The 24,311-nt window shown below is 43.2% G+C and overlaps 2 protein-coding genes across 24 annotated transcripts in view; both read left to right on the top strand.

Moving 5' to 3' along the window:
- The window catches only part of EP400 (E1A binding protein p400), a 57,159-nt gene extending 42,525 nt beyond the window's left edge, over positions 1-14,634 (top strand). For 14 of the 23 annotated variants that reach the window (XM_059863676.1, XM_059863679.1, XM_059863682.1 and 11 more), the window contains 17 exons: positions 180-421; positions 1,326-1,499; positions 1,744-1,791; positions 2,794-2,930; positions 3,408-3,464; positions 3,588-3,666; positions 4,225-4,425; positions 5,420-5,465; positions 5,556-5,665; positions 6,260-6,464; positions 7,360-7,523; positions 7,888-8,094; positions 8,398-8,593; positions 8,900-9,030; positions 9,434-9,601; positions 10,309-10,386; positions 12,124-14,634. In XM_059863676.1, coding sequence (XP_059719659.1) covers positions 180-421; positions 1,326-1,499; positions 1,744-1,791; positions 2,794-2,930; positions 3,408-3,464; positions 3,588-3,666; positions 4,225-4,425; positions 5,420-5,465; positions 5,556-5,665; positions 6,260-6,464; positions 7,360-7,523; positions 7,888-8,094; positions 8,398-8,593; positions 8,900-9,030; positions 9,434-9,601; positions 10,309-10,386; positions 12,124-12,396 — 2,516 coding nt within the window. In that variant the 3' untranslated portion in view covers positions 12,397-14,634. The remainder of the gene's footprint in view (positions 1-179; positions 422-1,325; positions 1,500-1,743; positions 1,792-2,793; positions 2,931-3,407; positions 3,465-3,587; positions 3,667-4,224; positions 4,426-5,419; positions 5,466-5,555; positions 5,666-6,259; positions 6,465-7,359; positions 7,524-7,887; positions 8,095-8,397; positions 8,594-8,899; positions 9,031-9,433; positions 9,602-10,308; positions 10,387-12,123) is intronic. The other 9 variants (XM_059863696.1, XM_059863692.1, XM_059863697.1 and 6 more) reach the window with 7 other exon arrangements.
- A 108-nt stretch (positions 14,635-14,742) lies between these two features.
- Positions 14,743-23,032, top strand: NOC4L (nucleolar complex associated 4 homolog). The gene is made up of 15 exons (XM_059863700.1): positions 14,743-14,897; positions 14,992-15,115; positions 15,211-15,317; positions 15,600-15,707; positions 15,844-15,993; positions 16,586-16,685; positions 16,984-17,018; positions 17,121-17,171; positions 17,678-17,789; positions 18,420-18,480; positions 19,012-19,122; positions 20,700-20,863; positions 21,246-21,328; positions 22,065-22,178; positions 22,479-23,032. Exons 1-15 carry the CDS (start codon positions 14,802-14,804, stop codon positions 22,593-22,595), a joined length of 1,533 nt encoding a protein of 510 aa, XP_059719683.1. The 5' UTR covers positions 14,743-14,801; the 3' UTR covers positions 22,596-23,032.
- Positions 23,033-24,311: the final 1,279 nt, after the last annotated feature.

Here is a 24,311-nt window from a genome sequence, read left to right as displayed (position 1 = left end):
TCTGGTTTGTCAGCTAGGATGGGGCTGGTCTTACTTGATAACAGGCTCTGTTTAGTTCCTGGCTGTGCTTTTCAGAGGCAGTGGGGAGTGCTCTGTCCACATATGAGCATTTTGCAGCTGTAGGCAGAGGAATCAAAGAATGACAGCATCTACCAATAATGCTTTATGTTTTGTCTTAGCAGCAGGTAGAAAGAAGAAGCAACGTCATGGGGAGACAGTTATCCCACCTCGTTCACTCTTCGATCGAGCAACTCCAGGAATGTTGAAAATGCGCCGGGAGGGCAAAGAGCAAAAGAAGAACATCTTGTTGAAACAACAGACACAGTTTGCAAAGCCTTTGCCAACTCTTGTCAAACCAGCTACTGAGGCTGGACAGGATAATCCAGAGTGGTTGATCAGCGAAGACTGGGCACTTCTGCAGGTGAGATGATACCTGCAACCTCTGCTGTTGTGATGTTTTTATTCCTGTGCTTTATCTCTTCGAGGTTATTTCTAATTCTTAGTGGCAATTTGCTGTCATAACTTGGAACAGCTTGCTTGTCATTTGTGCTCCTCTAAGGGGAAATTAAACGTTAAAGTACAAAATGTATGATTAAGCCCTATTGTTTTAGAAGCCACTTAATAGTTGTGCTGGCTGGACACTGGATAATGCAGCTAAGGCTCTTCCCACCTTTGAGGGGAGAGCAGCATTTGAATAGCAGCTCCACGTTGTGGTATTTTCAGAGACCCCTGTCGAAGGGAGGAATGATGAATCTGACTCCATGTTCTTAGAAGGCTAATTTATTATTTTCTGTTACTATATTATATAAAAGAGTATTATACTAAACTATACTAAAGAATAGAGAAAGGATACAGACAGAAGGCTAAAAGATAATAAAGAAAAACTCATGACTCCTTCCAGAGTCCCAAGACAGCCTGACCATGATTGGTCATTAAATCAAACCAATTCACACGTTGGATAAACAATCTCCAGCCATATTCCAAAGCAGCAAAACACAGGAGAAGCAAATGAGATAATATTGTTTTCTTTTTTTCCTCTGAGGCTTCTCAGCTTCCCAGGAGAAGAATCCTGGTCAAAGAGATTTTTCAGAAAATATGACAGTGACACCCCGTCCCTCTCATACCAATCTCCAACTGTTTCCCTGCACATCAGTCAGCATTAAGGCACTTTATGCCTGTTTATTCTCTGTGACTGTAGCTGAGCACAGAGCCTTAGCCCTGAGCTGTCCCACTATGGTAATGGTGTGTGGGCACATGCAGGTCAGGGAAAGTTTGGAAGATGACAACAATGTCTCCTGATGCATTTGTATCTTTCTGTGTTGCAGGCAGTGAAGCAGCTGCTGGAGCTTCCTTTAAACCTTGCTGTTGTGTCACCAGCACACACTCCCAACTGGGACCTGGTCAGTGATGTTGTTAACTCCTGCAGCAGAGTCTATCGCTCGCCCAAGCAGTGCCGCAACCGATACGAGAATGTCATAATCCCAAGGGAGGAAGGAAAGGTGAGCTCACCTGCAATGATGCGTCTTTTTTTTACCTTAAGTTGTAGAGTTTTTTTTCCTTAACTCCATAAACACTTGTTTTTTGTTAAATGTTTCAACAGTGTAAATAAATAACTTTTAAAAGATCTTTTTAAATTATTCTCATCAGGATTTCCACTTATTTTATGTGATTTCTTTGAAAAGAAAAAGCACCTGAACAAAATCTTCCACAAAAGATCATCTAACTTTCCTTCTTATTTTACAGCTAATGTACGAAGCTAATCCTAAAAAGAAGACAAAAAGTATTTATAAGGTGTGCATTGGTATTCTTTCAAAATCAAATCTAGACACTGTGGTATTTAGCAGCAATGGAGGTGGGCAGATAATTCATATGAGATCCATGTTGAGTGTTACTTGAGTTCTGAAACATCAATTAAAATTCCAAATTTATTTTTCCTTTCTTTGTTGATACAGTGGATTGACACCAGACTTCAGCTTTTGGATTTGATAGATAAATTTTAGATCATGCAAGAAGTTTGTGATTTCACTTAAACTGTAGTTGGCATTTTTCCACCATGTATCTTATTCTGATGGTATTTAAGATCTGTAAGAATGAACTTCATGCTAGAGTCTAAGTGGATTACAAATACATAGTGAATTTGATGCCTGAAACACGTTTTAGTAAATGAGGATGATAGGACACTACAGAAACAGAAACAAATTCCATGACTGTGAACACCTTCTTCCAAACCACACAGCAATTTAGTGACAGAGTTGGGTGGAGAATCCAGAGCTTCTGGCTGTAGTCCCATTGTCTGACTGCTAAGGAGGTTTGTCCCTGACTGGCAGTTTCTGCTTAGGAGAAGCCACATGTTAGACTGGCATGGTGTGTGGATGTTAACCTAGCTTTGTTGGGAGAGCAGTGCAGTGATGGTTTTGTTTTGTTATCTTACGTGTGCGCTATGCATAACTATAAACTAATGGGCTCTTGGTTTGGGTAATGAATTAAACTTGCAAAATCTAAACTAAAGCAAAGATTCTTCCTCAAATTAGAGTTTGCCATTTTGTATGTCCCCAAGTGCTGATGCCAGTGTGACCGTGAGAACTGCTCCTTATTTTGCTCTTTCTTTATATATTTCCCATAGAGTTTTGTGTGACAGTAAGTTATCAGTGACACGAGGCAGGAACCAGTCTGTGATAGATATGTTGGAGAATGTTTTTAAATAATCTACGAGCGCGCCTTGTGTTTAAACATAGACAAAATGTCCTGTTGGGTGAGTTTGCAATTGAAAGTTGGTTTGTTTTCTTTTTTTAGACTAAAAACAGTCGCCCACTTCGTACCAATCAGATCTATGCTCAAGATGAGGGTGCAACCCACACACAGCTTTATACTAATCATTTTGAGATGATGAAAATGATTGCAGGGAAAAGAAGTCCACCTATCAAACCTCTGTAAGTTTACCTGGGATCATTTGATCTTCTGTCACCACAGATCTCCTGGAAACTGTGTTTTGAATGGCTCTCAAAACCCAGAGTTATTCTGCACTCTGTTTCTCTGTTCTTGATCCATGTCTGTGTGTTTTGTGTTAATGGAAGCATCTCCATATTTCATGTTTGAGACTCACTGCAGGAATTTGCTCTTTGTCATTAAGAGCAGAATTGCATTTAGTTGGGTTTTTTTTAATCTACTTTATATCTATCCTTTTGCCTCAATTGTAGACAATTTGCTGTCTATGCTGTTTAGTAGTACATTCTTTCCTATGTGTCTTCCTGCAGTTTTTCTGAGTCTTTGTTAAATGTCTGTCTGTATGCAGGCCCTAGTACTGGCTGGAATATCATGGAAACTTCACCAAATGCTAAAATATGTGAAATGAAATACTGTTTTTAAAGTTTTTCTGTCTCCACTAATACAGTTTTTCTCAATTTCAGACTTGGCATGAATCCTTTCCAGAAGAATCCAAAGCATGCATCGGTGCTTGCTGAAAGGTGAGCACTCTCTGTCTTGAAGTAGTTATAAATTGCATTAAAGTGCTCTTTTTTATTTTCTTTTTTTTTTTAGGTTTCAGGTATTTCTAAATATTGTGTGTTTTGTCTTATTGTTGTTTCCAGTGGAATCAACTATGATAAGCCCCTCCCTCCAATTCAAGTCGCGTCCCTCCGAGCAGAACGCATTGCCAAAGAGAAAAAGGTATGGTCCCATCTCTGTGCACAAATGGCTGCAGTAATTAAAAAATCAGGCAGCAGATGAGGTACGAGCAAAGCTGCCTCCTGGGAGAAGAATGGCAGTACAGTGGATGTTATGAGCAGCTGCACATTGTTCATGTACAGGGGTTTAGATAACCAAGGCCCAATTTGGGACCTTTCCTTGTGCTTCTTGTCACTCTCAGACCCCTTAAACAATGAGGAACACATTTTTGCAAAAGATGCTAAAACATTTAAAAGTGTTATTTAATTCCTGACCATTCTGTAGCCTCCTTTCCTATATTATTCAGAAAGAACTACTTGTCCTTGCTTGTGGATGATAAGTGCTTTTTGTGCTGTGCTCTAAGCCATAAAACCATGAGTACATCTTGTTGTTTGAAATGAGTCAGGTTGTGTAACTTGGATTCGAAAAGTGAGGTGTCTCTGGTTGGAATTAAAAGAGTTTTGTGGATAGAAATAAAGAGGTTTTGTCTTGTTTTGTTTTAAAAAAACCACATCTTGCTTGTTCCATGCTTGAAGACTGAAGGTGCCCCTTGCTTTGCAGGCGCTGGCGGAGCAGCAGAGGGCCCAGCAGCAGACGGGCCCCCAGTCCCAGCAGCCCCAGGCGGGCCAGCAGCCCCCCCAGCAGCCCCCCGTGCAGCAGGCCCAGGCCCAGCCACAGGCACAGGCACAAGCACAGGTAGTTCAGCAGCCACAGGCAGTGGTGCAGACTGCAGTCACTACTGTGGCCAACACAGCAGTATTGGTAAGAAAGGGAGAGCTCGATGCCTCTGATGTAGTAACTTCAGTTCTTCTGTGTGTGCTCTATTTGTGTCTTGTTTTCTCTGGAAAGAGAATTTTAGGTCAGTATAGTGAGATTAAAGATATGTTTTCTTGTTTGCTTTCCCTGATTATGCTGGGTGTCTTCTGGTTCCCTGATTTATTAAGACTATTTGTACCACTGTAGCAACAGATCTTGGCATTCTGAAAAACCCTGTGCAAAGATGGTTTTTCCTTTTTCACTTTAGACTTTCATTTTATGAAGTCTGAGTGAATAGATGCATGTGGTCAATGAGATGTATTTGTACAGAGAGCTTGCAGAATACAGAGAAAAAAGAGAATGTAGCTTTAAGAACGATTCAGTTAGAGCTTGAAATCCAAAGATTCATTAACCTTTGCAAGGCAAGTGAAGTGATGCATCCTGCAGGAAACACCATGGTGCTTTTACTGCGAATTTGTGCAAAGTTTTCATGTCTTCCCTAAATCTAGAGTCTGAATGAGTCTGATGACTGGTCTGTGGCTTTTGTATTTAGAACCAGTCCAGTTTGCATAGCAATGTGTGCAGGCAGTGGTGGATTTATTTGGCTTGTTGAAGAGCAGGAGTACCACAGCTTTTGCAGAAAGACACAGAGGATGTGTTCTGACCCACTAGCATTGCTGTGTATGAAGTGCTCAGTGATGTTCCTGTGTGAGTGGTTGTCCAAGGGATTGCTCCCTTCCTCTGCTAACAGGGATGTCCAGTGACCAGGGTTTACCACAACTTGGCTGGCCTACAGTTGCTCATTAGTGAGGCAGAATCCTGATTTATGTATGCATTAGTTGCTGTGATCTGTAAAGTCAATGAACAAGTGCAGAAATCTCTGTGTGTTCCATTGAATTTTTGTGATTTTGTCACTCCTGGAATACAGCACTGTGTTAAGCAATGCTCAGTTTTCTTTTATTGGTTTTCTGAACTGTTACCTTAATTGTCTTCTAATTAGGCAGGCACCATCAAAACAGCGGTGACGGGGACGAGCATCCAGACTGGTAAGGAGACTTTATAATTGGGCATAGGAGGTGATGGGACATTGGGGTTTTCCCTCTCAGAATCTCACATTAATCCTGGCTTGCTTTCAGCTACAGTGAGTGGAAATGTGATCGTGAACACTGTTGCTGGGGTCCCTGCTGCCACCTTCCAGCCCATTAATAAACGTCTGGCCTCACCTGTTATACCTGGGACGCTGACTGTGAGTAGATCCTGTCACTAGTTGTGTCCCTGGACACACTGGATTGCATGTTTTATCAGCATAGCTTTAGCTTTCCATGTTGTCAGAAATTCTGCTGCTTGCAAATGTCATGTGCATCTTGGGGTTCTTTATCAAACCTCTCTCTCTTACCAAAACATCAGAACACATTGGAATGGTTTATCAGAAAAAAATGCTTAATACTGTTACAAATAGTTTATAGGGAAGTGCTGCTGAAAGCAATGTATTATGTCATTAACATTTTCAGCCTGTAAACTGTTTTGTGCTTTATTAATTATGATCTTTATTATTATGTTAATGGTTTAAGACTATGGAAGATAAAGCAGAATATTGAAAAGTACTAAAATCAAGTGTCTGTAATGGAGAGAAGGGTTTGGTGATCAGCCTTTTGGAAAAAGATTTAACCACATGCTGATTTTAAGATGCATTCAGACAGATGTGTTAGACAGATTTGAGGCTTTTGTTCTTTTGCATTTTTCATGCTTGTTTTATAAAATTGCCTGGAAGGTTAATTCCATTTCCAGCAGGGGAATGTGAGGCTGGGAAGGGAGCAGTAATGGCTGTGTTCCCTTGCAGACCTCGGGAGGCACCGCCACTGCCCAGGTGGTTCACAGCCAGCCCCGCGCGGCCGCGGCGCCCGCAGCGTCCACCGAGCTGGTGACCATCGCCTCCACGCAGGGCGTGCGCGCCGTGACGTCGGTGACAGCTTCGGCCGTGGTCACCACCAACCTCACCCCTGTGCAGACCCAGACTAGGTCTTTGGTGACCCAGGTTACACCAGGTAATGATTCCTGTATTGTGGATATTTTTGCCCCCGACGAGGGGGAGAGAATGATGCATCTGACTCCCATCTTATCAGCAGGCTAAATTACTTTATTATACTCTATTATTCTTTATTATATTACATCTAAACTGAATCTGCCCAGCACTCAGCTGCACTCCACAGAATCTCGTGACTGTCAGCCAACAGTCCCAACACACACACACACACACACACACACACGCTTGGCCCTGATAGGCTGAGGAAACAAAACACCATCACTTTGGGTAAACAATCTCCACATTGCATTCTACTTTTGCACAAACACAGGCACAGCAAATGAGATAAGAATTGTTTTGATCATTCTCTGAGGTTCAGAGAATGTGAAACTCAGAAATATTCTTGGGAAGAATTGTGCCTTGCTTTTCTCTGTGAAGAGAAATGTGGCAACAGTCCTGTGTTCAGAGACTTTTTCCAGTAGTACACAAAGGGCTCCAGAATTCCTGTTGGTGCACCACCACGGCCCCACAATATTGGAAGTCTGGGACTCAATTAAACAGGGCTATGATTTTTAACTTGCTTTATTGTTGGTGCTCAGATGATATTTATCTCCAGTATTTCTGGATAAAGTATGGCAATAAAGAGCTTGGCCCCTAGGCATTGCAATTTAAAAATATTATTAACAATCTAGCAGTAAAATATTATAATTGACTGTCTTGACTAAAAACAATTGTGAAGAAAGGCCCTTGTATTTTATGATCTACTCTGCTTTTGCATCATGCTTTTACATAATGTATTTGTGTGCTGGAGCAGAAAAATAAGTATTTAACAGCTCAGCTTCTCAGGTGAAATTCATGAGTAAAACTGAATCATAAAAAGTATTCGTCATAATGTTTTGTTTTTTGTTTATTCACAGCTACACCAACAGTCCAGCTGTCAGGCAAAACCATCACCCCTGCTCACTTCCAGCTTCTGAGGCAACAGCAGCAGCAGGCTGCTCAGGTGCAAGTCCCACAGATCCAGGCTCAGGCACAAGCCCAGTCTCCAGCTCAAATAAAAACTGTAGGGAAACTGTCACAGGTGAGGAACCACTCATGAAGTAACCTAGCCCATTGCTATCATTACTGTAAGATTCCTTACAGTATGTGTGTTGGGTCCTGTTTACTTGGGCTACAGTGAGATGTATTTCCCTCTTAAATTTCATCCTTCTAAAATTTCATGCAGGCAGTGAGTCTGACAGCACTTTCAATAGTAGAGTAGGGCAGGATGGAAAGCACTTACTGCTGCTCACTGGAAGCCATTGTGTAAAAGAGTTACATTTTAGATACTTGATCTTAGCTCTAGTCTGGTACAGAATGTTTCTCCTTGTAAGCTTTGGATTCATCTCCATTTTTCTCCTGAAATGTAAACCATTGGAAATGATGGAGGTGTTTGATTTTTACAGGAGCAGCTGATCAAGTTGCAGAAGCAGAAGCTGCAGCTCCCCCAGCAGCAGGCAGCACAGCAGACACAGCAAGGGGCACAGCAGCAAACAGCACAAGTGCAAGTGCAGCAGCAGCAGCAAACCCAGCAGCTCACTGCTGTGACAGCCCCTCGTCCTGGCGCTGTCCTCACGGGCACTACTGTCACCAACCTGCAAGTGGCACGCCTGGTGAGTTGGCTTTGACTTGGCAAAAGCTGTCTCAAACATCTCACTCTTGGCTGGTTTAAATGAACTGGGCCCTGCTCATTCACACTCATCAGTGCCCTTTGCATTGCTCTGGCAGTTCAGAAGGAACAGCTGTAACATAAATAGCTTTACATTGTATTTACCCGTTGATACCATCTCTGAATTGTGTCACTGTACAGGAGCCATTACATTTAGAAACATTTACAGCTATCACTTTGTAATCACCTGTTATATGCAGCAAATCTTTCTGTGCTGGTACAATAATCTTCATTCCTTATTGCTTAGACTCGTGTTCCTGCTTCCCAGCTCCAAGCACAAGGACAGATCCAGGCCCAGACTCCACAAGCAGCACAGGTTGCTCTGGCAAAGCCTCCAGTGGTGTCTGTTCCAGCTGCTGTTGTGTCATCTGCAGGAGTCACCACACTCCCTGTGACTGTGGCAGGCATTAGTGTTGCCATTGGGCAGCCACAGAAAGCAGCAGGTATGTGAATGCAAGTTGGAAATAGGAAGAGTTGTGTTTCATAGCAGTCTCCTATAGTATAGATAATTTTTTTCTTGTAGGAAGATTGTTGTTAAAACAAAAAATTAGCTTACTCATGCCCTTAGATAAGAAATTTACTGTCAAAATCATGTCTTATTCCCATTAAAATCAGTGGGTTGTTAGTGCTCAAAGCTGTGCAGATGTATAAGTCTGTAAAAGCAGAATCTGTGTGTGCGAGGTGTGATTACTGGTACAAAGCAATAAACTAAAGACTCTTACAGCTCTAATTATTTCTGTAATTTTCAGGAGGACAGACAGTCGTTGCTCAGCCACTGCATGTCCAGCAGCTGCTGAAACTCAAGCATCACCAAGCAGCACAGCAGCAGAAAGCCATCCAGCCCCAGGTTGCACAGGGACAAGCTACTGTGCAGCAAAAGGTACCATTGTCTGTTCTCCTATTATCTTGTGCAGTGGTTCTGGATGACCAGGACACCCCTAGAGAGTCAGTCAGGGTTTCTAGGGGTGAATCTTAGGTATAGAGAACAGGTTCTCAGGTGCTTAACTTTTCTTCTGTAAAGTGGTTGATAGTTTGGTAGTTTTTAGTAAGTCTGTTGTTGTGTGAGTGTTGTGTGTAAGAGAGAAACTTTTCATTAAATACTTTAATTCTGAATACTTATGTAAATGCATGAAGGCTTTCCTCTAAGGCTAATTTTTTTTACTGCTAATACTGGGAGAATTTTTTTTCAATAATTAAGTGTAGTTAATATTTTTTCCCCACATAGCTGTTCTTTAAAATACACTTGCCTTTGTAGTGATAATGCCCTTTTTTCTCTTGTGCAGATAAATGCTCAACAGGTCACGGTCCAGACCCAGCAGCAGACTTCACAGCAGCAAAAAGTAACTTATGCTACACAGCCTGCCATTAAAACACAGTTCTTAACAACTCCAATTTCCCAAACCCAGAAACCAGGTGGAACCCAGCAAGTGCAGGCCCAGATTCAGGTACAGGTAACACAGGTTTGCACCTTTAAACTGTACTGGGACTGGAGAATTGTAAAGACAACAGGTGAGGTAGAATTCAGCACCCATTCACTTTAATTCTAGTCACACATTCATTTAAATTGACTTTTTAATAAAATTCATTGCTGCTGCATATGTGGCCTTACAGCAAGTCAGAGCAACTGTGAGCTGCAAGTTTGCCTTTCCTCTTTGAAATAAAATATAATACAGTCACTCTTTTTTATTAGGCAAGGGATTCCATACTGTGTTTACTAAGGAAAATTCAGCCAGAGTTTTTCCTGTTTCTGGTGCTGCCTCGGAGTCTAATCTCTGTTAGCCTAGAGTAGGTGACAACTCACATACTTTCTTTTCTGCATAACTGGATCAGCCTAACCAAGGAAAAAGAAGGAGGTTAGGAATTGGAAGCCTTACTCTCTCGAAAGTATACCCCAGATAATGGAAGCTGTTAGAACTTATGTGCTTCCTTCAGTTTTCTAGGTAGTTGGGAGGAAATGACTCTGTTGTAGTTAAAATGGAAAATATTTCTCTTCCTCCCCTAGCTAAGTTCTACTTTTCACAGATCTAAAATGTTTCATAAACATTCAGCCTCACTGAAAATGCCAGGCTGGAACTTATCATGAACAGGCCTTGGTGTTTTGCTGCTATCAGCAGCTTTTTATTTTGATCCAATCTTTCTTTATTTCATATCACTACAGGTTGCAAAACTCCCACAAGTGGTCCAGCAACAAGCTACTGTTGCCAACATTCAGCAGATGGTTTCAGTTTCCCAACAGGTACGTTTTGCTCTTGTCAAATATAGCACTAGAAACATGATCTTTAGAAAAGCTCATTTTTTTGGAATGTGTGTATTTTTCACATTATGTGTGGCATTGGTAGTATTTTTGAAGGATATAGCAAGTGTCTTTCTATAAGAATAAATCTTGAATACTGAATCAGCTGAGGTATATTCTCTGGTCTAAAACTTTCATAGGTGTAGCAATGTTTGTTCATCACGGTAGATAAACTGTAAAACATATTTTTAAAAGTGTTTTCTAGAGCTGAAAGGATGTTTAAAAATTGGTTTCTGGTGATATATATTCAATATAGCAAATAATTGAACTAATGAGCACCATCTGAGCTTTTTCCACAAAAATTAGGACAAATTGAAGGTTACAAGTTGTTTTGTTTCAGTTCATAGAGCTGTGCCAAGTGCTCTGTAGAAGGCAGAATGGTGTGGTAGCTGTTCCAAATGTGTGCTGGTAGCAGACAGGGTTTGGGCAGGAGGAGCTCAGGTGGTTTGGTTCCCCTCCTCTAATGACCAGGCAGTTTAATTAACACTGTTCAGAACAGTGTCATCCAGATCATTAGCAACAGGCCTAACTTAGGCAGTTGATTGGCAGGAGTGATTTAGCTTTGGAGTGTGGATGAAGTTCTTGCCTTTGGTGCACAAAAATCTGGGCCAGTCAGTTCTTAATCTGCCACAGTTCACAGTGCAGTGTTAAATCTGTGACTGTTATCTCAAAGTGGTGATAAAGCTGTCTGATAACCACCTCAGATGTGAATGCTTCAAGGGCAGAGTAGACAGCAGGAAGTAGAAACCTCATCAGTCAACACAACTTGAGTTGCTCCTAAATAATTTTCAAAAGTCATCAATGGTGGCATAACTGTTGGAGTCTGTGGCAAAAAGAGAAATAGTTTCCCTCCCATGTACACCAGTGACTTCAGTGGCAGTGGGTTTAGGCCATGATAGGTATTTTTTAAACTGTGGTCTTAAAATGTATTTGGAATTCTTTTTATCTGTATTTTTAGTGCCTCCCCCTGGAATCCTTTTGGATCATTCAGGAGTTAATTTTTCCTCTGGAGAAGTCCTTGTAGCTTTGTTTGGCTTCTGCATCTGACAAAGGCAGCTGAAGCTGCTCAGTTTTCATTACCTTGTCCTCTGACCAAGGAGATGTTGATTTTTTTTTTCCTTCCTTGCTCTATGAAAATTAGATGTCTGGATGGAGTTCAAACTATTCTGCCATAAATTGGCAATAGAGAATGGCAGCTGTAGTCTGAAAGGGAAATGGCAGAGACTGGTGAGCAGCCTCAGTGGCTGTATTTATTGTCACAATATGGGTGCAGAGTCAGCATTTTAACCTCTTTGGTCCTCTGGCTGTCCCTCTGTTCTTTTCCCTGCTCCTTCACTTCTGCAGTACAGGAATTTTCCTATATATCTGCTAGGGTTCCTGTACCTTTCATCTGCCTTCTGAGTGTATCTGAGGGCATGTCCTTGGATTTGCACTGCAGAGACCCGAGTTACAGGCATCTTGGCTCCTAGTTCTGATTTATAAGGCTCTGCAAAATGTGACAGAGTGGTGTTCTCAGTGAAACCACAGAGCCTCTGTTCCCAGAATCATTGTCTGAGATGTTTGTCAGTTAAGAGAGCAAATACCTAAGGAAGGAGGATTCCTTCTGTAGAGCAGAAATGTAAGGATTGCTCAGTTTAATGCCAAACCATTTTGTAATTGCCTTTTCCTCCTGATGTACAGGTACAAGCTCAGCCCCAAACTGTGACCCTTTCTCAGACGACAGCAGGTCAACAGCAGGTTCAGGTGATCCCTGCAACCACTGCTACTGCTCAGGTGGTGCAGCAGAAACTGATCCAGCAGCAGGTTGTGACCACAGCCTCTCCCCAGGTTCAGGCTCCAGGTGTACAGAACCCAGCCCAGACACCAGCAACACCTGAAGCCCAGAGTCAGCAAGCAAAAGTACAGATGAGGACACCGACTGTCAGATTAAAGGCACCTACTAAACCAAGTTGAACTCTTGCAATAACAGAAACACAGTACTTTGTGTTTGCTGAGACAAGTGAGAAGCTACTCCAAACATCCAAATGAAGACAAAACACCTCTATTTTTTTTTTTTTTTTTTTTTTGTAGCAGAAGGTTTCTTGCTGGTGAACATTTAAACATGAAAACTCACATGTAACTTCAGTGTATTAGCAACTGTTTAGCACTCAAACTCTGTACAAGATGCATTCTGCCTGTGTTCTCTGTGCTCATTGAAACCACATAAAGCAAGCATTACTTAGGTTGAAATTCTGCCCAGCTTCTCAAAAGTGAAATGGTGATCTGCCATAAATGTCAGTAAAATCCATCTGTGTTAGAACACCACACCTGCCTGTGGCTATGTGCAGCTCCTTGCTGTAGTTCAGTGTGTGCTCAGTACCCACAGTGAAGCCACACAAAGAACCAGGTGTAGTTGATACAGCACAGTATTTTCCATCTGTACAAAAGCTCTGTGTTGTTCTTCCCTGTGGTGAACACCCCTGGAAGATCTAATACAGGCTTGAAGTGCTCCCTGGAAAGTTTAACCAATAAATGTGAAAACCTGTAAGTATATGTAATTAAAAAGGAAAAAAAAAGGTTTCATTCTCCATTTTTGTAAGTCTTTTAAAATGTTTGTTAGTAGTTTTTGTGTACAGTTTACTGAATCACCCAACCTGTGTGCTCATTCTCGTATTTCACTTTAAAATAATGGATATTTTAGGCATGAGCTGAGTAAATACTGTGTTGATAGTAAATGTGTATTAAAGTGTAGCCCATTTTCTTTTTTTGTAAAAGAATTGTTCAGTAGATACAGCTAAACAGATGATCCATATCTGTTTCTCATGGGACTTCTGTCACAAAAAATCTCAAGCTGATAAAATCTTATCTCTCAGTTTCATTCTGCTCTTGCAACATGTTTAAATGTTCAGTACTTTTTACACGGCTTTCAGCTTAAGGGGTGGGGGGCTGGGGGAAGGGGAGAATAGTGAAATTAAATCTAAGACTTAATTCTTCAACTGTGTAAAGAGTAAGATCTAACTTTTGTACTATTCTTTTACTAAAGCTAACAATGAATGTATCTTCAGGTGGGTATTTTGGATGTGAATAGAGCGTGGCCTCTTCCTCCAAATCAGTTTGCCTTATTGTTATGGAGAAAAAAAAAAAGCAAAAAAGCTGCATAGAACTGTGGGGGGTTTCTTTACTTGCATACAGTGAATAACAGACTTTGCAAACAGCACTGAGTGAGGAATCAAAAAGCCCATGGTGGCTTAAGGGATTTATTTTACTTTGGCCATAAAACTGCACAACCTGTAAAATCCAGACAAAATTACAACATTCCTTTTCTGAGATGGTTTTAAAATTATTTTTTCATTCTGTGATCTTTTTACTCTTTTAGGAAAGGAGCCTATTTAAGGGCAAGGAAAGCATATATTTTGTTTTTACCTCTGTATGTCCACACTTGTTGGTACCTGGCAATCCACCTGGCTTAAACAAGAAAGAATTCTCAGCCAGCTCCTCTGTGTTAGTTGGGATAGGTACAGCCAATTCTGTTCAGATCACAAATGTAAACATTGGCTCAGGCAATGTTCCTGATTTTTTTATTTTATACCTCTTTTGTCCTGCATATTTTTTTTCTTGGACCCTCAGGTGTACAAATACAAGGGCATTTTGGGTTTTTTTAAGTTGTTTTTGCATGCATTAGTATTCCCCTGACCCTGCTAACCCCTGGCATGTGCCATCCCCTAAACTTCACAGCCAGCCAGGGAGCTGGCACCGCTGACAGCAGAGTAGTTAAAATGCAAAGCAGATGCAGTGGTAATGGATAGTGACACTGTGTACAGTATAGCCTTGCTCATCCAAAAATATTGCTTAGGTAGCCCCAGGTTTACTTTTAAGTGTTTAGCTTTTATGATGTGCATGAAGGTCGGGGTGGGGGGGAACAGTTCCAGCAGTGGGAGAGCTGTTGGCTACGTCGTTGTGCTGGTCTGATTTGGTGTCTAAAGAGGCGATTGTTTCTTGTTTAGGTCAGTTGATGAAGACAAAAAGTCACCATCTTTTTTTTTTTCCTCCTTCTAATTATTTTTTTTCTTCCTTTCGATGTGTCTTTCTCCCAGGAGTGTGTTAGAAAGTCAACCTGTACATAAGTGATGAACATTTGTACTCGACCCAGTAGGATGATAAGGAATAGTGCTGTATCCTACCTGAAGGTGTAATAAAGTGTACATTTTTATACCGCCGCCTCGCCCTGCCTTCTGTACCGGGGCGGGTTACGGGAGGAGCGGTGTGGGTGGCGGGACCGACCCATCCCCATCCCCATCCCCATCCCGATCCCCGCCCCGCTGCCGGCCCCGCCTGCGGGCGGAGCAGCCGCGGCTCCTCCTCCTTCCTCCCCGGCGAGCATGGCGCGGGAGGCCGCGCTGGCCGCCTGCCTGGAGGCCGTGCTGGGCAGCCGCTCCAGCGCCAACCGCGTCTTCGAGCTCCTGGAGCCGCTGGCGGTGCGGGCCGGGCCGGGCCGGGCCGGGCGGGGGAGCGGGCTGAGGGAGGGAGGGCAGCGTGGCCGTGCCGCCGCTCTGACACGCTGTTCCCCAGGGCCAGGAGGAGCCGGAGGACATCGTGAGCGCCGCCAGGACCTGCAGCCGGCTCTTCGGGGCGCTGCTGGAGCGGCGGGAGCTGTTCGTGGGGCCGCTGCCCGAGCAGGACGCCTCTCTGGGCGGTGAGCACGGAGCGGGGCCCGCGGCGCTGGCCGGGGCAGGCGCGGCCCGGCCCGAGCCCAGCCTGTGTGTCGGTCTGTCTGTCTGTCCCTCACAGAGAGCTACAGCGCCCAGGACAAGTACAGGATATGGATGCGGCACCGCTACGGGGACTGCGTGCGCTGCCTCGGAGAGCTCATGGGGCACGACGCCTTCCAGGTCAAGGTGCGTCCTGAGCCCGCTGTTGAGCCACGGGGGGTTCACGGGGGTCCCTTGAGGCTCTCGCCCGGTATTCCAGTGTGGGATGGCAGGCAGTGCTGTAAGACAGCATTGATGCTCTGATTCACCTCTGCTCACCAGCAGCGAGTGTGCAGCTTTCTCAGGAAATAATATTTCATTCTTTCTCCTTTTGAAAGTTGCCTCCTTTGGGTTTGACCCGTGGTGTTCTTGTTCAGGTGGTTTTTTTGGTTTTTTTTTTTGGTGATGCTGCTTTCTTTTTTTTTACAGGAGTTGGCACTCTGCACGCTCATGAAGTTTGTAGAATTGGAGGCGCAGTATCCATTGATCAAAATAGAGTGGAAGGGAACTTTAACTTTTCCATGTGACCTTCTTAAGGTAAGCTGCAGAACTGAAAAGTCCCTCCCATCAGTGACCTGATGGCACTCGCACTCATGTGCCCTCAACCTCTCACTCTCTGCTCCAGTGCTGTGAGAGTCTGACTTGTTGCTTTCCTTTCTAAACTCTTTGTTAGGTGGTTGTTGATGGTTTGCTTCCCACCACCGAGGACGCCTCCCTGCTGATCTCCCGCTTCCAGGAATACCTGGAGTACGACGACGTGCGGTACTTTGTCATGAAGGCTGTCACTGCCAGCATTGGGCAGGTCATGCAAAAGACAAAGGAGGTAACAAATCCTTACTGCTCTGGTGGCTCTGGATGAGCTGCTCTGGGTTGTGTATCTTGTGTGTGAAGCAGGGAGGAGTTAGAAGTATATGGAAGTATTTGGAAGCCAGAGAAATGATTGTGCCCAACTGAAGGCATTGATTTTTTTTTTTTCTTTTATACGTCAGGATGCCAAGACTGGCTTTACTCTGAAATTGAAAGTATTTCAAGACACATACTGTTCTTTCTGGTCTAAGCTCTAGCTTCTGTTTTACCCAAATCTTCACAGCTTGGGTGACACACAGAGAACTTTTAATTCTGTTTACTGTGGTGAAGAGGAAGAACCTGTTTCCTTCATTAGATCCACCAGTTTTGTTAAGCCAGAATAAGTGCAGAGATAGGTTTCATGTTGGGTGAACAAGTAGTACTCCAGGCTGAGGCTGCAACAGAGAGGATACCAGTGTGTAGTTTATTTATGTAGTTTCTAATCATCATTTTCCCTTTCTCTTTCCTAAATATATTCAGTACTTGGAAACAGGGCAATATTGAAACCCAGCATCTTGCTGTTTGATGTGGAACTTGCTTCATGTTTGTTTATATGCTTTTTTTCTCAGAGGCCGCTGCCTTTTTACCAGCAGAATGTATTTTCCCTCATCTCACCCATTAACATGCCAAACAAAGAGTCTGAGATGGTCAGATTTATGGTCAAGCAAGGTTAGTAAACTCTGCATGATAAACTGTGTGTGAAAAGGAGAATCAGGTTAAGATTTCTAGTGTGTAAAGACTTTATTATTGTTTGCTGATGAAGAAGTTCTGCTTCTTTGATCACTGTGATTCTAAACAGTCTTAAAAATCCACATTCCTCAGTCTACAGGGGAATGTTATGGCCTTGTATCAAATTAAGTATTTTAGCCTGAGTTTTTAGAGCATCAAATGGCTAAGTTAAAAAGGGTCATCTTAATTTTTTGAATATCCATTTCAAGTCCAACATCTGGTTTCTCTTTCTTCTTAGATAACCGTGAGGAGTTGAAATTTTCAAAGCTGCAGGTAACTGTTCATTTGTGCATGAGATTTGAAATTTTCTCTGTTGAAAATAGAGCATTATCTGTACCGGTGTGTTTAACTCACTGTTTGCAATTCTGTTTTAAGGCACACAAACAGGTGTTTGAGAAAATGTGGCTGACTTTTTTGAAGCACAAGGTGAGTGTTACTTCTGCCACTGATCTGCATTGCTCTTTAATTTAAGGATTGCTGATCCTTAGCAGTTGTGTCCAGCCTTGCAGGAAGGTGCTGGTAGGACCCCAGTATGTTTTGAGTGTTGGGTGGGAAAAAACATGACCTCATGCATAGCCTGCTTTTTCTCCTTACCCTCAGCCTTTTTTCCTTACCTTAAACATCTCTTCCCATAAGGGTGATCTGCAGCATAACAATCTCTGCTCACAAGCTGAAGCTTCCCCAGCCTTTTTCCTGGTGGTTTTCCCCATCTGAGTGATGACACTGTTAGTTGTGAGCACCTGCTTCTTGAATGAACTTCACTGGTGTCACTTGTAAACTCTCCCATTTGGGAACTGCTGCTGCAAGCTGTTCTCTATTTTCCTGTCACATTCCCTTCTGCTTGTGCATTGCCTTTTTGAGCCACAGGTTGCTGCTGCTGACTGAGTTCTCCCTGCAGTGCTTGTTTCTCTGTGTTGTTTTGTCCTTCACAGCTGCCCCCTGGCCTTTACAAAAAGGTTCTTGTCATTCTGCACGACTCTGTCCTGCCTTACATGAACGAGCCCACTCTCATGATGGATTTCTTGACAGTGGCCTATGGCATAGGTGAGTGAGAACAGCATTTTATCCTTTGTGGCACCTCCAGCATGGGACAGATGGACTTGGAAGCTCTGCTGGATGCAGCACCACACCCTGGGTGATGGAATAGCTGTACTTTTGGCTGGGATGGAGCTAAGGAATTAGGGTCAACTCCATTGTCCCTGAAAGTGAGATGATTTTTCCTGTGCTTGTCAATGTCATTGCTCCTTGTGTGGAAGGAGAATCATATTTAAGGCTTTGGGGAAGAGTAAAATACTGGAGTGATGTGTTTTAAATATGGAGTTCAGCCAGTGCTGCTGATCCAAACACAGGATCCACAGATTCCTGCAGAAATTTCCTTTCTGAGCAGAGCTTTGCCTCCCCAGTGTGACTTTGTTGAGGAATTAGAGCAGCACATTTTGTGTCTCAGTTGTTGAACATTAGTTCTACTAAACTACAGCTTAATCTTTGTAAGAAACTTGGTAGTCTCTGGAAGGGTGCAGATGAAATTGTTTCACCTTTCAGCCATCACACTGGCTCTGATTTCAGCTACTGAGTTTTGCTGTCCTTCTGGGAAGATTGTATTGTAGAAAAAACTTGAAGATTATTTTTTTCTAGTTATTTTTATTGTGTTGATATCTGCCTGTTTTCTTACAGGTGGAGCAATCAGTCTTCTAGCCCTAAATGGGTTGTTTATTTTGATTCATCAGCATAATCTGTAAGTAAAAAGATTATATTGGTTAAAGGAACATGGGGTTTTGCATTTATGTCTTTATGTAAGAGGAATTGGAATGGATTCACCACACCTTCAGGCTTTGAAATTCTCCCATGAGAAAGCCAAACTGCACAAGAGGCTGTTTAGATGCTGAGCTTTTTTGGCTGTCTGATTTCTTTTACAACTGGACCTAAATAGTCTGTTCTCTAGACTGTGCTTGCTCAGCACGCAAAAATCAATTTCCATTGATCTGATTACAGAGTGAAGCCATGGTCTTTGGTGTCCCTTTCACTGCATCCTGTACCATTTGCAGTCACTGGACATGGCTTCACACCCTGAAGATGGCTGGGCACTGCAAGAGCCATAAATTCACCTTGCAGTTTGTTTTCAGGTGGTGACTGTAGAGAGAAGCCTGAGAGAGCTAAACAGAGCACAGCAGTGGGCTGGGGTGCTCTTAATGAAAGCACAATAACATCAAACATAGCCCCTCTGTACACCTCTAATGGATGTTGTATTTTTCCCTTTTTTCAACAGGGAGTATCCTGACTTTTACAAGAAGCTGTACAGTCTGTTAGACCCTTCCATCTATCACGTGAAGTACCGAGCTCGCTTTTTCCACCTGACTGATCTGTTTTTGTCTTCATCGTAAGTAGCATCTTTATTATGTATGCTCACACATTTTCCTCCTGCTTTTCTGTTCTTGAGCAGTCTCCCACACGTCTGGATTTAATGTATTCAGTGTGCCTGCTGGATTAGATACATTTTCATGGAGAAAAATGAATCCGAGACTATTATTGTAGTCTTGGGTAATTTTTCATGTGCTATTTTTGAAGATTTGCCTCAAAGCCATAGATTTTCAGAAAGGAAGAATTGCAGTTAGTTATCAGAGTTTGAGCTGCAAGTGCTTATGGATGTGTTTTTGATCTCTGTTCCACTTTGGGTGAAAGTGATGAATTCCCTGTCCTGTCTTTGTAAAAATGGAAAAGTAAAATTTGCAGGCTTTTTATAGATTACAAAGCTGTTGATAAATGGATGGCTTTTTGCAGACACAAAGCACTGAAATGTGAAGTGTTTGACAGCCTGTCTTGATGTTGTCAGTTCACTGTACACAGGGAAGAAACTGGATAGGCAGCTGGTCATATAGTTGCTGTCATATGTTATAAAATAAACCAACAGTAACACAGCACCAGGCACTTCATATCCAGCCCCCTTGTAGTCCTGGTGTACTTTGGAGAGAGTGACAAGACCTGTGGGTAACTTTGTTGAGCCTTGCAGGTGTAGTGAGGCCTGAGTGACTGAAAATTATCGTTTTCATCTTCTGACGTGAAGAAGGGGCCTAAATGAGGTGGTTGCTGTTAGAAATTTGCATTTTTACCATTAAAAAAATAAGAATTATGCTGCACATTTACACTACATGGGAGCTTTATGTTCCCATTAACAGCTGCAGTGCTTGGAAATGTTATGTAAATTTAACACCATGGCCTGTGTATTAATTAAACCCATAAAATGACATAAGAAGAATATAATTAAGGTTCCTTGGCCAAGCACTCAGTTTATGAAAAGACTGAATAAAGTTTGCCATGAGAAGGGCTGTGTACAGGAGCTGTGCTTGGCAATGGTGCCACATGTCAGGATTGAATCTCACAGTGATCTGAGATTATATTCATGCACTGAATGTAAATTCCCCCAAAAATTTGTTCCAGTGAGCACACATTGCTGCTTAAATTTGAGATTCCTTTTCACCGTGATACTTTCTGAAAAATCCTCTTTTCCCAGGATTCTTCTCCTGGGAAGATGAGAAGCCTCAGCTTCTCCATGTTTTGCTGCTCTGGAATGTGGTCTGGAGATTTTTTATCCAAACATGTGAATTGGTTTTAATTAATGGCCAGTCAAGGTCCAGCTGTGTTGGACTCTGAGTTTTTATTGTTCATTCTTGTTAAGCATTCTGATCTATCCTTTCTCTTTCTTTAGTATAGTTTTAGTATAACATTCTTTACTATAATATCATAAATAATAAATCAGCCTTCTGAGAACGTGGAGTCAGATTCTCATCTCTCACCTCATCCTTGGGACCTCACAAACACTACAATTCCTAAAGCTTCTCTTTACTCCAGAGCCAAAACAGCCTGCTGAGCCCCGTGCTGTGCTGTTAGGGTGGCTGAGGCTGCTGGCTGTCCTGCCAGGGCTGTAACAGGCTGCTCCCTGCTGTCCCCTGTCCCCAGGCACTTGCCAGCCTACCTGGTGGCAGCGTTCATCAAGCGGCTGGCGCGGCTGGCGCTCACGGCCCCTCCCGAGGCTCTGCTCATGATCCTCCCCTTCATCTGCAACCTCTTCCGCAGGCACCCCGCCTGCAGGGTGCTGCTGCACAGACCAGCAGGGCCAGCAGGTAAGGGGGGACTTGGTTTATGCCTTTAAGGCAGCATAAAGAGGAGCATTCCTGTGGAGGGCAAGGGAAGATTGCAGTTCTGTGGTTTGGGAGGATCCCTTTGTCCTGTCCCTTGGGTTTGTGGAAGGTCAGCAGGCTCCTGCTGTTAAAGTCAAAGCTATTCCAAGTGCCCTGCTTGCTGTGCTCTTTAAAAGTAACATGGTTCTGTAGTGCTGCCAGCAGTGACTCTTGGGTCATGCTGGGATTTGTCAGTTTGTCCCTGGAACCATAAATGACTTGGGAAGGAGCAGCTCTGGATGCAGCACTGCTCTGGGCCTGTGTTCCCTTTGGGTTTATGTACATCACACAGGAGGTGTTAGCTGTGTATCTCCTGTTTCCTTAGATATGTCAGAAGATCCATATGTCATGGAGGAGGAGGAGCCATCTGAAAGCAGGGCTTTGCAGAGCTCTCTCTGGGAGGTTCAGGTATGTCATCCCAAAATGAGCATCTGGGTCTGGTATGGGTCTCTTCCACCCTTGCTGCTTCCTTGACATGTGTTAGCAGTGGACAGCCCCTCTCACAAGAGCCTGCTTGACATATATCTTGCAAATGAGATGAGTTCTTTTACTCTGCATCATTTTCTGTCCTAGCAGAGGATTCCATGTACTGGAGAGATGTAAATGCTAGTTAGTGGGTGGCTTGTGAGCACACATTTGAACTTACAGTTCACAGCTGACACAGACTAAAGAGCTGCAAATTGACCAGGCTCTGGAGGGGAGAGAGGAACTTGGTGAGCACTGGTGGAAGTGAATTGAGTAGAGCCAGGTTATCCTCTAGAAATGGCTGAGGGGTTTGTGTCGAGGACTGAAGCAGCAAGAAGAATGATGTGCAGGAGCTGGAATCCAATCCTGGAGAGCTGGAGCTTGGGCGTGGCATGAGGGCACTGTGAGGTGGCAGAATTGGGTTATGCAGTGTAGGCATAGCCTGTGAATGGATTTGTCTTGAGCTGGATGTGACCATGGGAGAGGAGCCTTTGACATGTTTGAAAGATGCCTGAAATGAGGATTTCTTGAAGCTCTGTAGTAGCAAACATGGATCTGATGGAATTTGGTGGTCACTGGAGATCTGACCAACAAATGGGCAGACTGCTGTGTGGGAGTGCAGATGGATGTGTGTTACCCTGTGCTTTTAGGTTATCTCCCGTTTGTCTTGCTTCTCCAGTCTCTCCAGAACCATTATCACCCAGATGTGGCCAAGGCAGCTGCTGTCCTGAGCCAGACCCTGTCTGAAATGGAGGATGACATATCAGGGCTCCTGGAGCTCTCAGCTTCTGAGGTAATGCTGCTGTGCCTTTGTGAATGACTGGAAGCAGAGGAAAGGAGGTTCTGGATGCAGCAGCCATGTCCTGTTATCTGCCTTGCTTTGGGGAGGGAGCTACACTGACTTGGTTACCCAGAACCAGGGCAAACCAGGAAAATGGTCTGTTAAATAACAGCATGGACAGAATGACAGAGCTGGCTTTTTTGTTTGAAGTGTTGATTTGCTGGATGGTTTAAGACTTTGGAGTGTGCAGTGTTATTGGGGTGAAGAGTCTCTACTGAATTTTGACAATATTTTCTGGTTTTTATTTTGTAGCTTTTTGATAGAGAAGTAAAGAAAAAGGCTGTTGATGTGCCCCTGGAGTTTGAGCAAGTACGAGGTTTGTTTGGGAAGAAAAACGATATTTTTGCAGAGCACTTCAGTTTAGACTGATGCCATCTCTTACCAAAACACATCTGTCAGCAGCTGGATGTCTTAGGGACACACAGAAAGCTCCCATGTGCTCCGCAGCCCTTCCCTGTGAGGAGAGCTGCACTGCTTGAGCTGCAGCCTTCTTCAGTGCCCCTTGCCACTGCCCCTGGATGGACTTTGCTGTGTTTCTCACACTTGCATACTGCCACCTGGTATTTGGGAGGGATTTTTCCTTGGAGCAAGGGTTTCTGGACTTGTTCATGGCTGGGATGCCTGTCCTTCCCCCAGAGCTGCTGGGGCTGGCTGTGACCAGGGGCTGCACCAACAGACATCTCACTGCTGTTCCATGGGACTGAGGGAATTGCATTCTCTGACTGCTCTTATTTTTCAGATGTTTTACTTTTATATGAGAGCTGACAGCCTGTTTGTAATAAATGTCTTCAATACATAAGTGTAAACACCTGATGTATTATAATTATATTTTTATATGCATTTTTAAGCTCATCTTGAGGGGGATGTTTATCTTGTACTCAGCACTCCCACATTCAAGGCATTGAAACTGGTTTGTCTAACAACTCAGAAGGTGCTCAGTAAATCCATCTAGGAAATGTTGCTGGTGTTCCTTCCTCTACATCCATCTCATGCACTGAGGTTGCTGGATTCCAAAAGCTCATGAGCTTTGGAAGTGAACATAATCCTGGTGCCTGCTGTAGCAGGGAGGCCAGCTGATGTGCAGTGGGAGGCTAATCCTTGAGTTTTGCTTCAGGATGATAAGCAGCTTGGTGTGGTTTTGCTTGCAGCCTGCATGTGTTTTAGGAGCTCTGGCCAGAGTGTATCCAGGGGCTATTAACTTTTTAACTCCACTGCTACTGGATGCTTTTGTTAATCTTTCATATACTTCCAGAAGTCATGCACAAATTCCATTTGATGGAGTTCCCCCTAAGGTTTTAAGTTTGAGATAAACTCATTTTAACAGCACAGATGAACTCAGGACTTTTTTAAAACTCATTTTCAACAACTTAATGTTACCTCCTTAGATCTAAACTCTGCTTGCATAATTTGAAATCATATTTTGTGGAAGAGTAAATTACAATCAAGAAAGCAGAGGCCAAAAAATCCAATTTCTGGCAGCCAAGTCTGGTTAAGTCAAGGAAAACTGCAGCTGTCTTGGAGACACTGAAGTGTTACATTTTCTTCATCCAGTTTTTTCATGCTTTCCAAACACTGGACGTGTCCTCACAGTGTAGAGCTCTACATCTTTTTTTTTTTTTTTTTTTCTTTTCCTTTCTGATGCTTTTGAATTCAGATGGGGTGTTTCTGAGGATTGATATTTCTCCTCTTTTTCTTTGGAAGTCTCTTTCTTTGTTCTCTGGTGAAAGGGCAATGCTGCCTCCTCCCTGGCCAGCCTGCTTTTCTTCTTTCTTTGACTTCTGGTATCTGAGGTGGGAAGGCAGAATGGTTGAGATGGAACTTTCAACTTGAGAGGCCTCAGTTCAGGTTCACCCAAGCCTTGTATTTCATCTCTGAGATGTATCTCTCTTTGTCACGAGGTTTTGTCTGTATGTGTTTGGTAAACATCTTGAGGTGCTCTGCTGTAGCAATGAGAACCACATGGCTCACTTTGGAAGAGGGCAGTGTATCACCTCAGATGAAATTATTGACTATGTTTAAAAGAATGAATGTCTGTGTTGAATGGCTTTCTCTGATAGTTTTATTTTATTCCTGTTGGCCCCAATT

Source organism: Haemorhous mexicanus, chromosome 19 (genome assembly GCF_027477595.1).
Source record: "Haemorhous mexicanus isolate bHaeMex1 chromosome 19, bHaeMex1.pri, whole genome shotgun sequence".
NCBI lineage: Eukaryota > Metazoa > Chordata > Aves > Passeriformes > Fringillidae > Haemorhous > Haemorhous mexicanus.
This window is presented reverse-complemented; position numbering and strand designations above follow the sequence as displayed.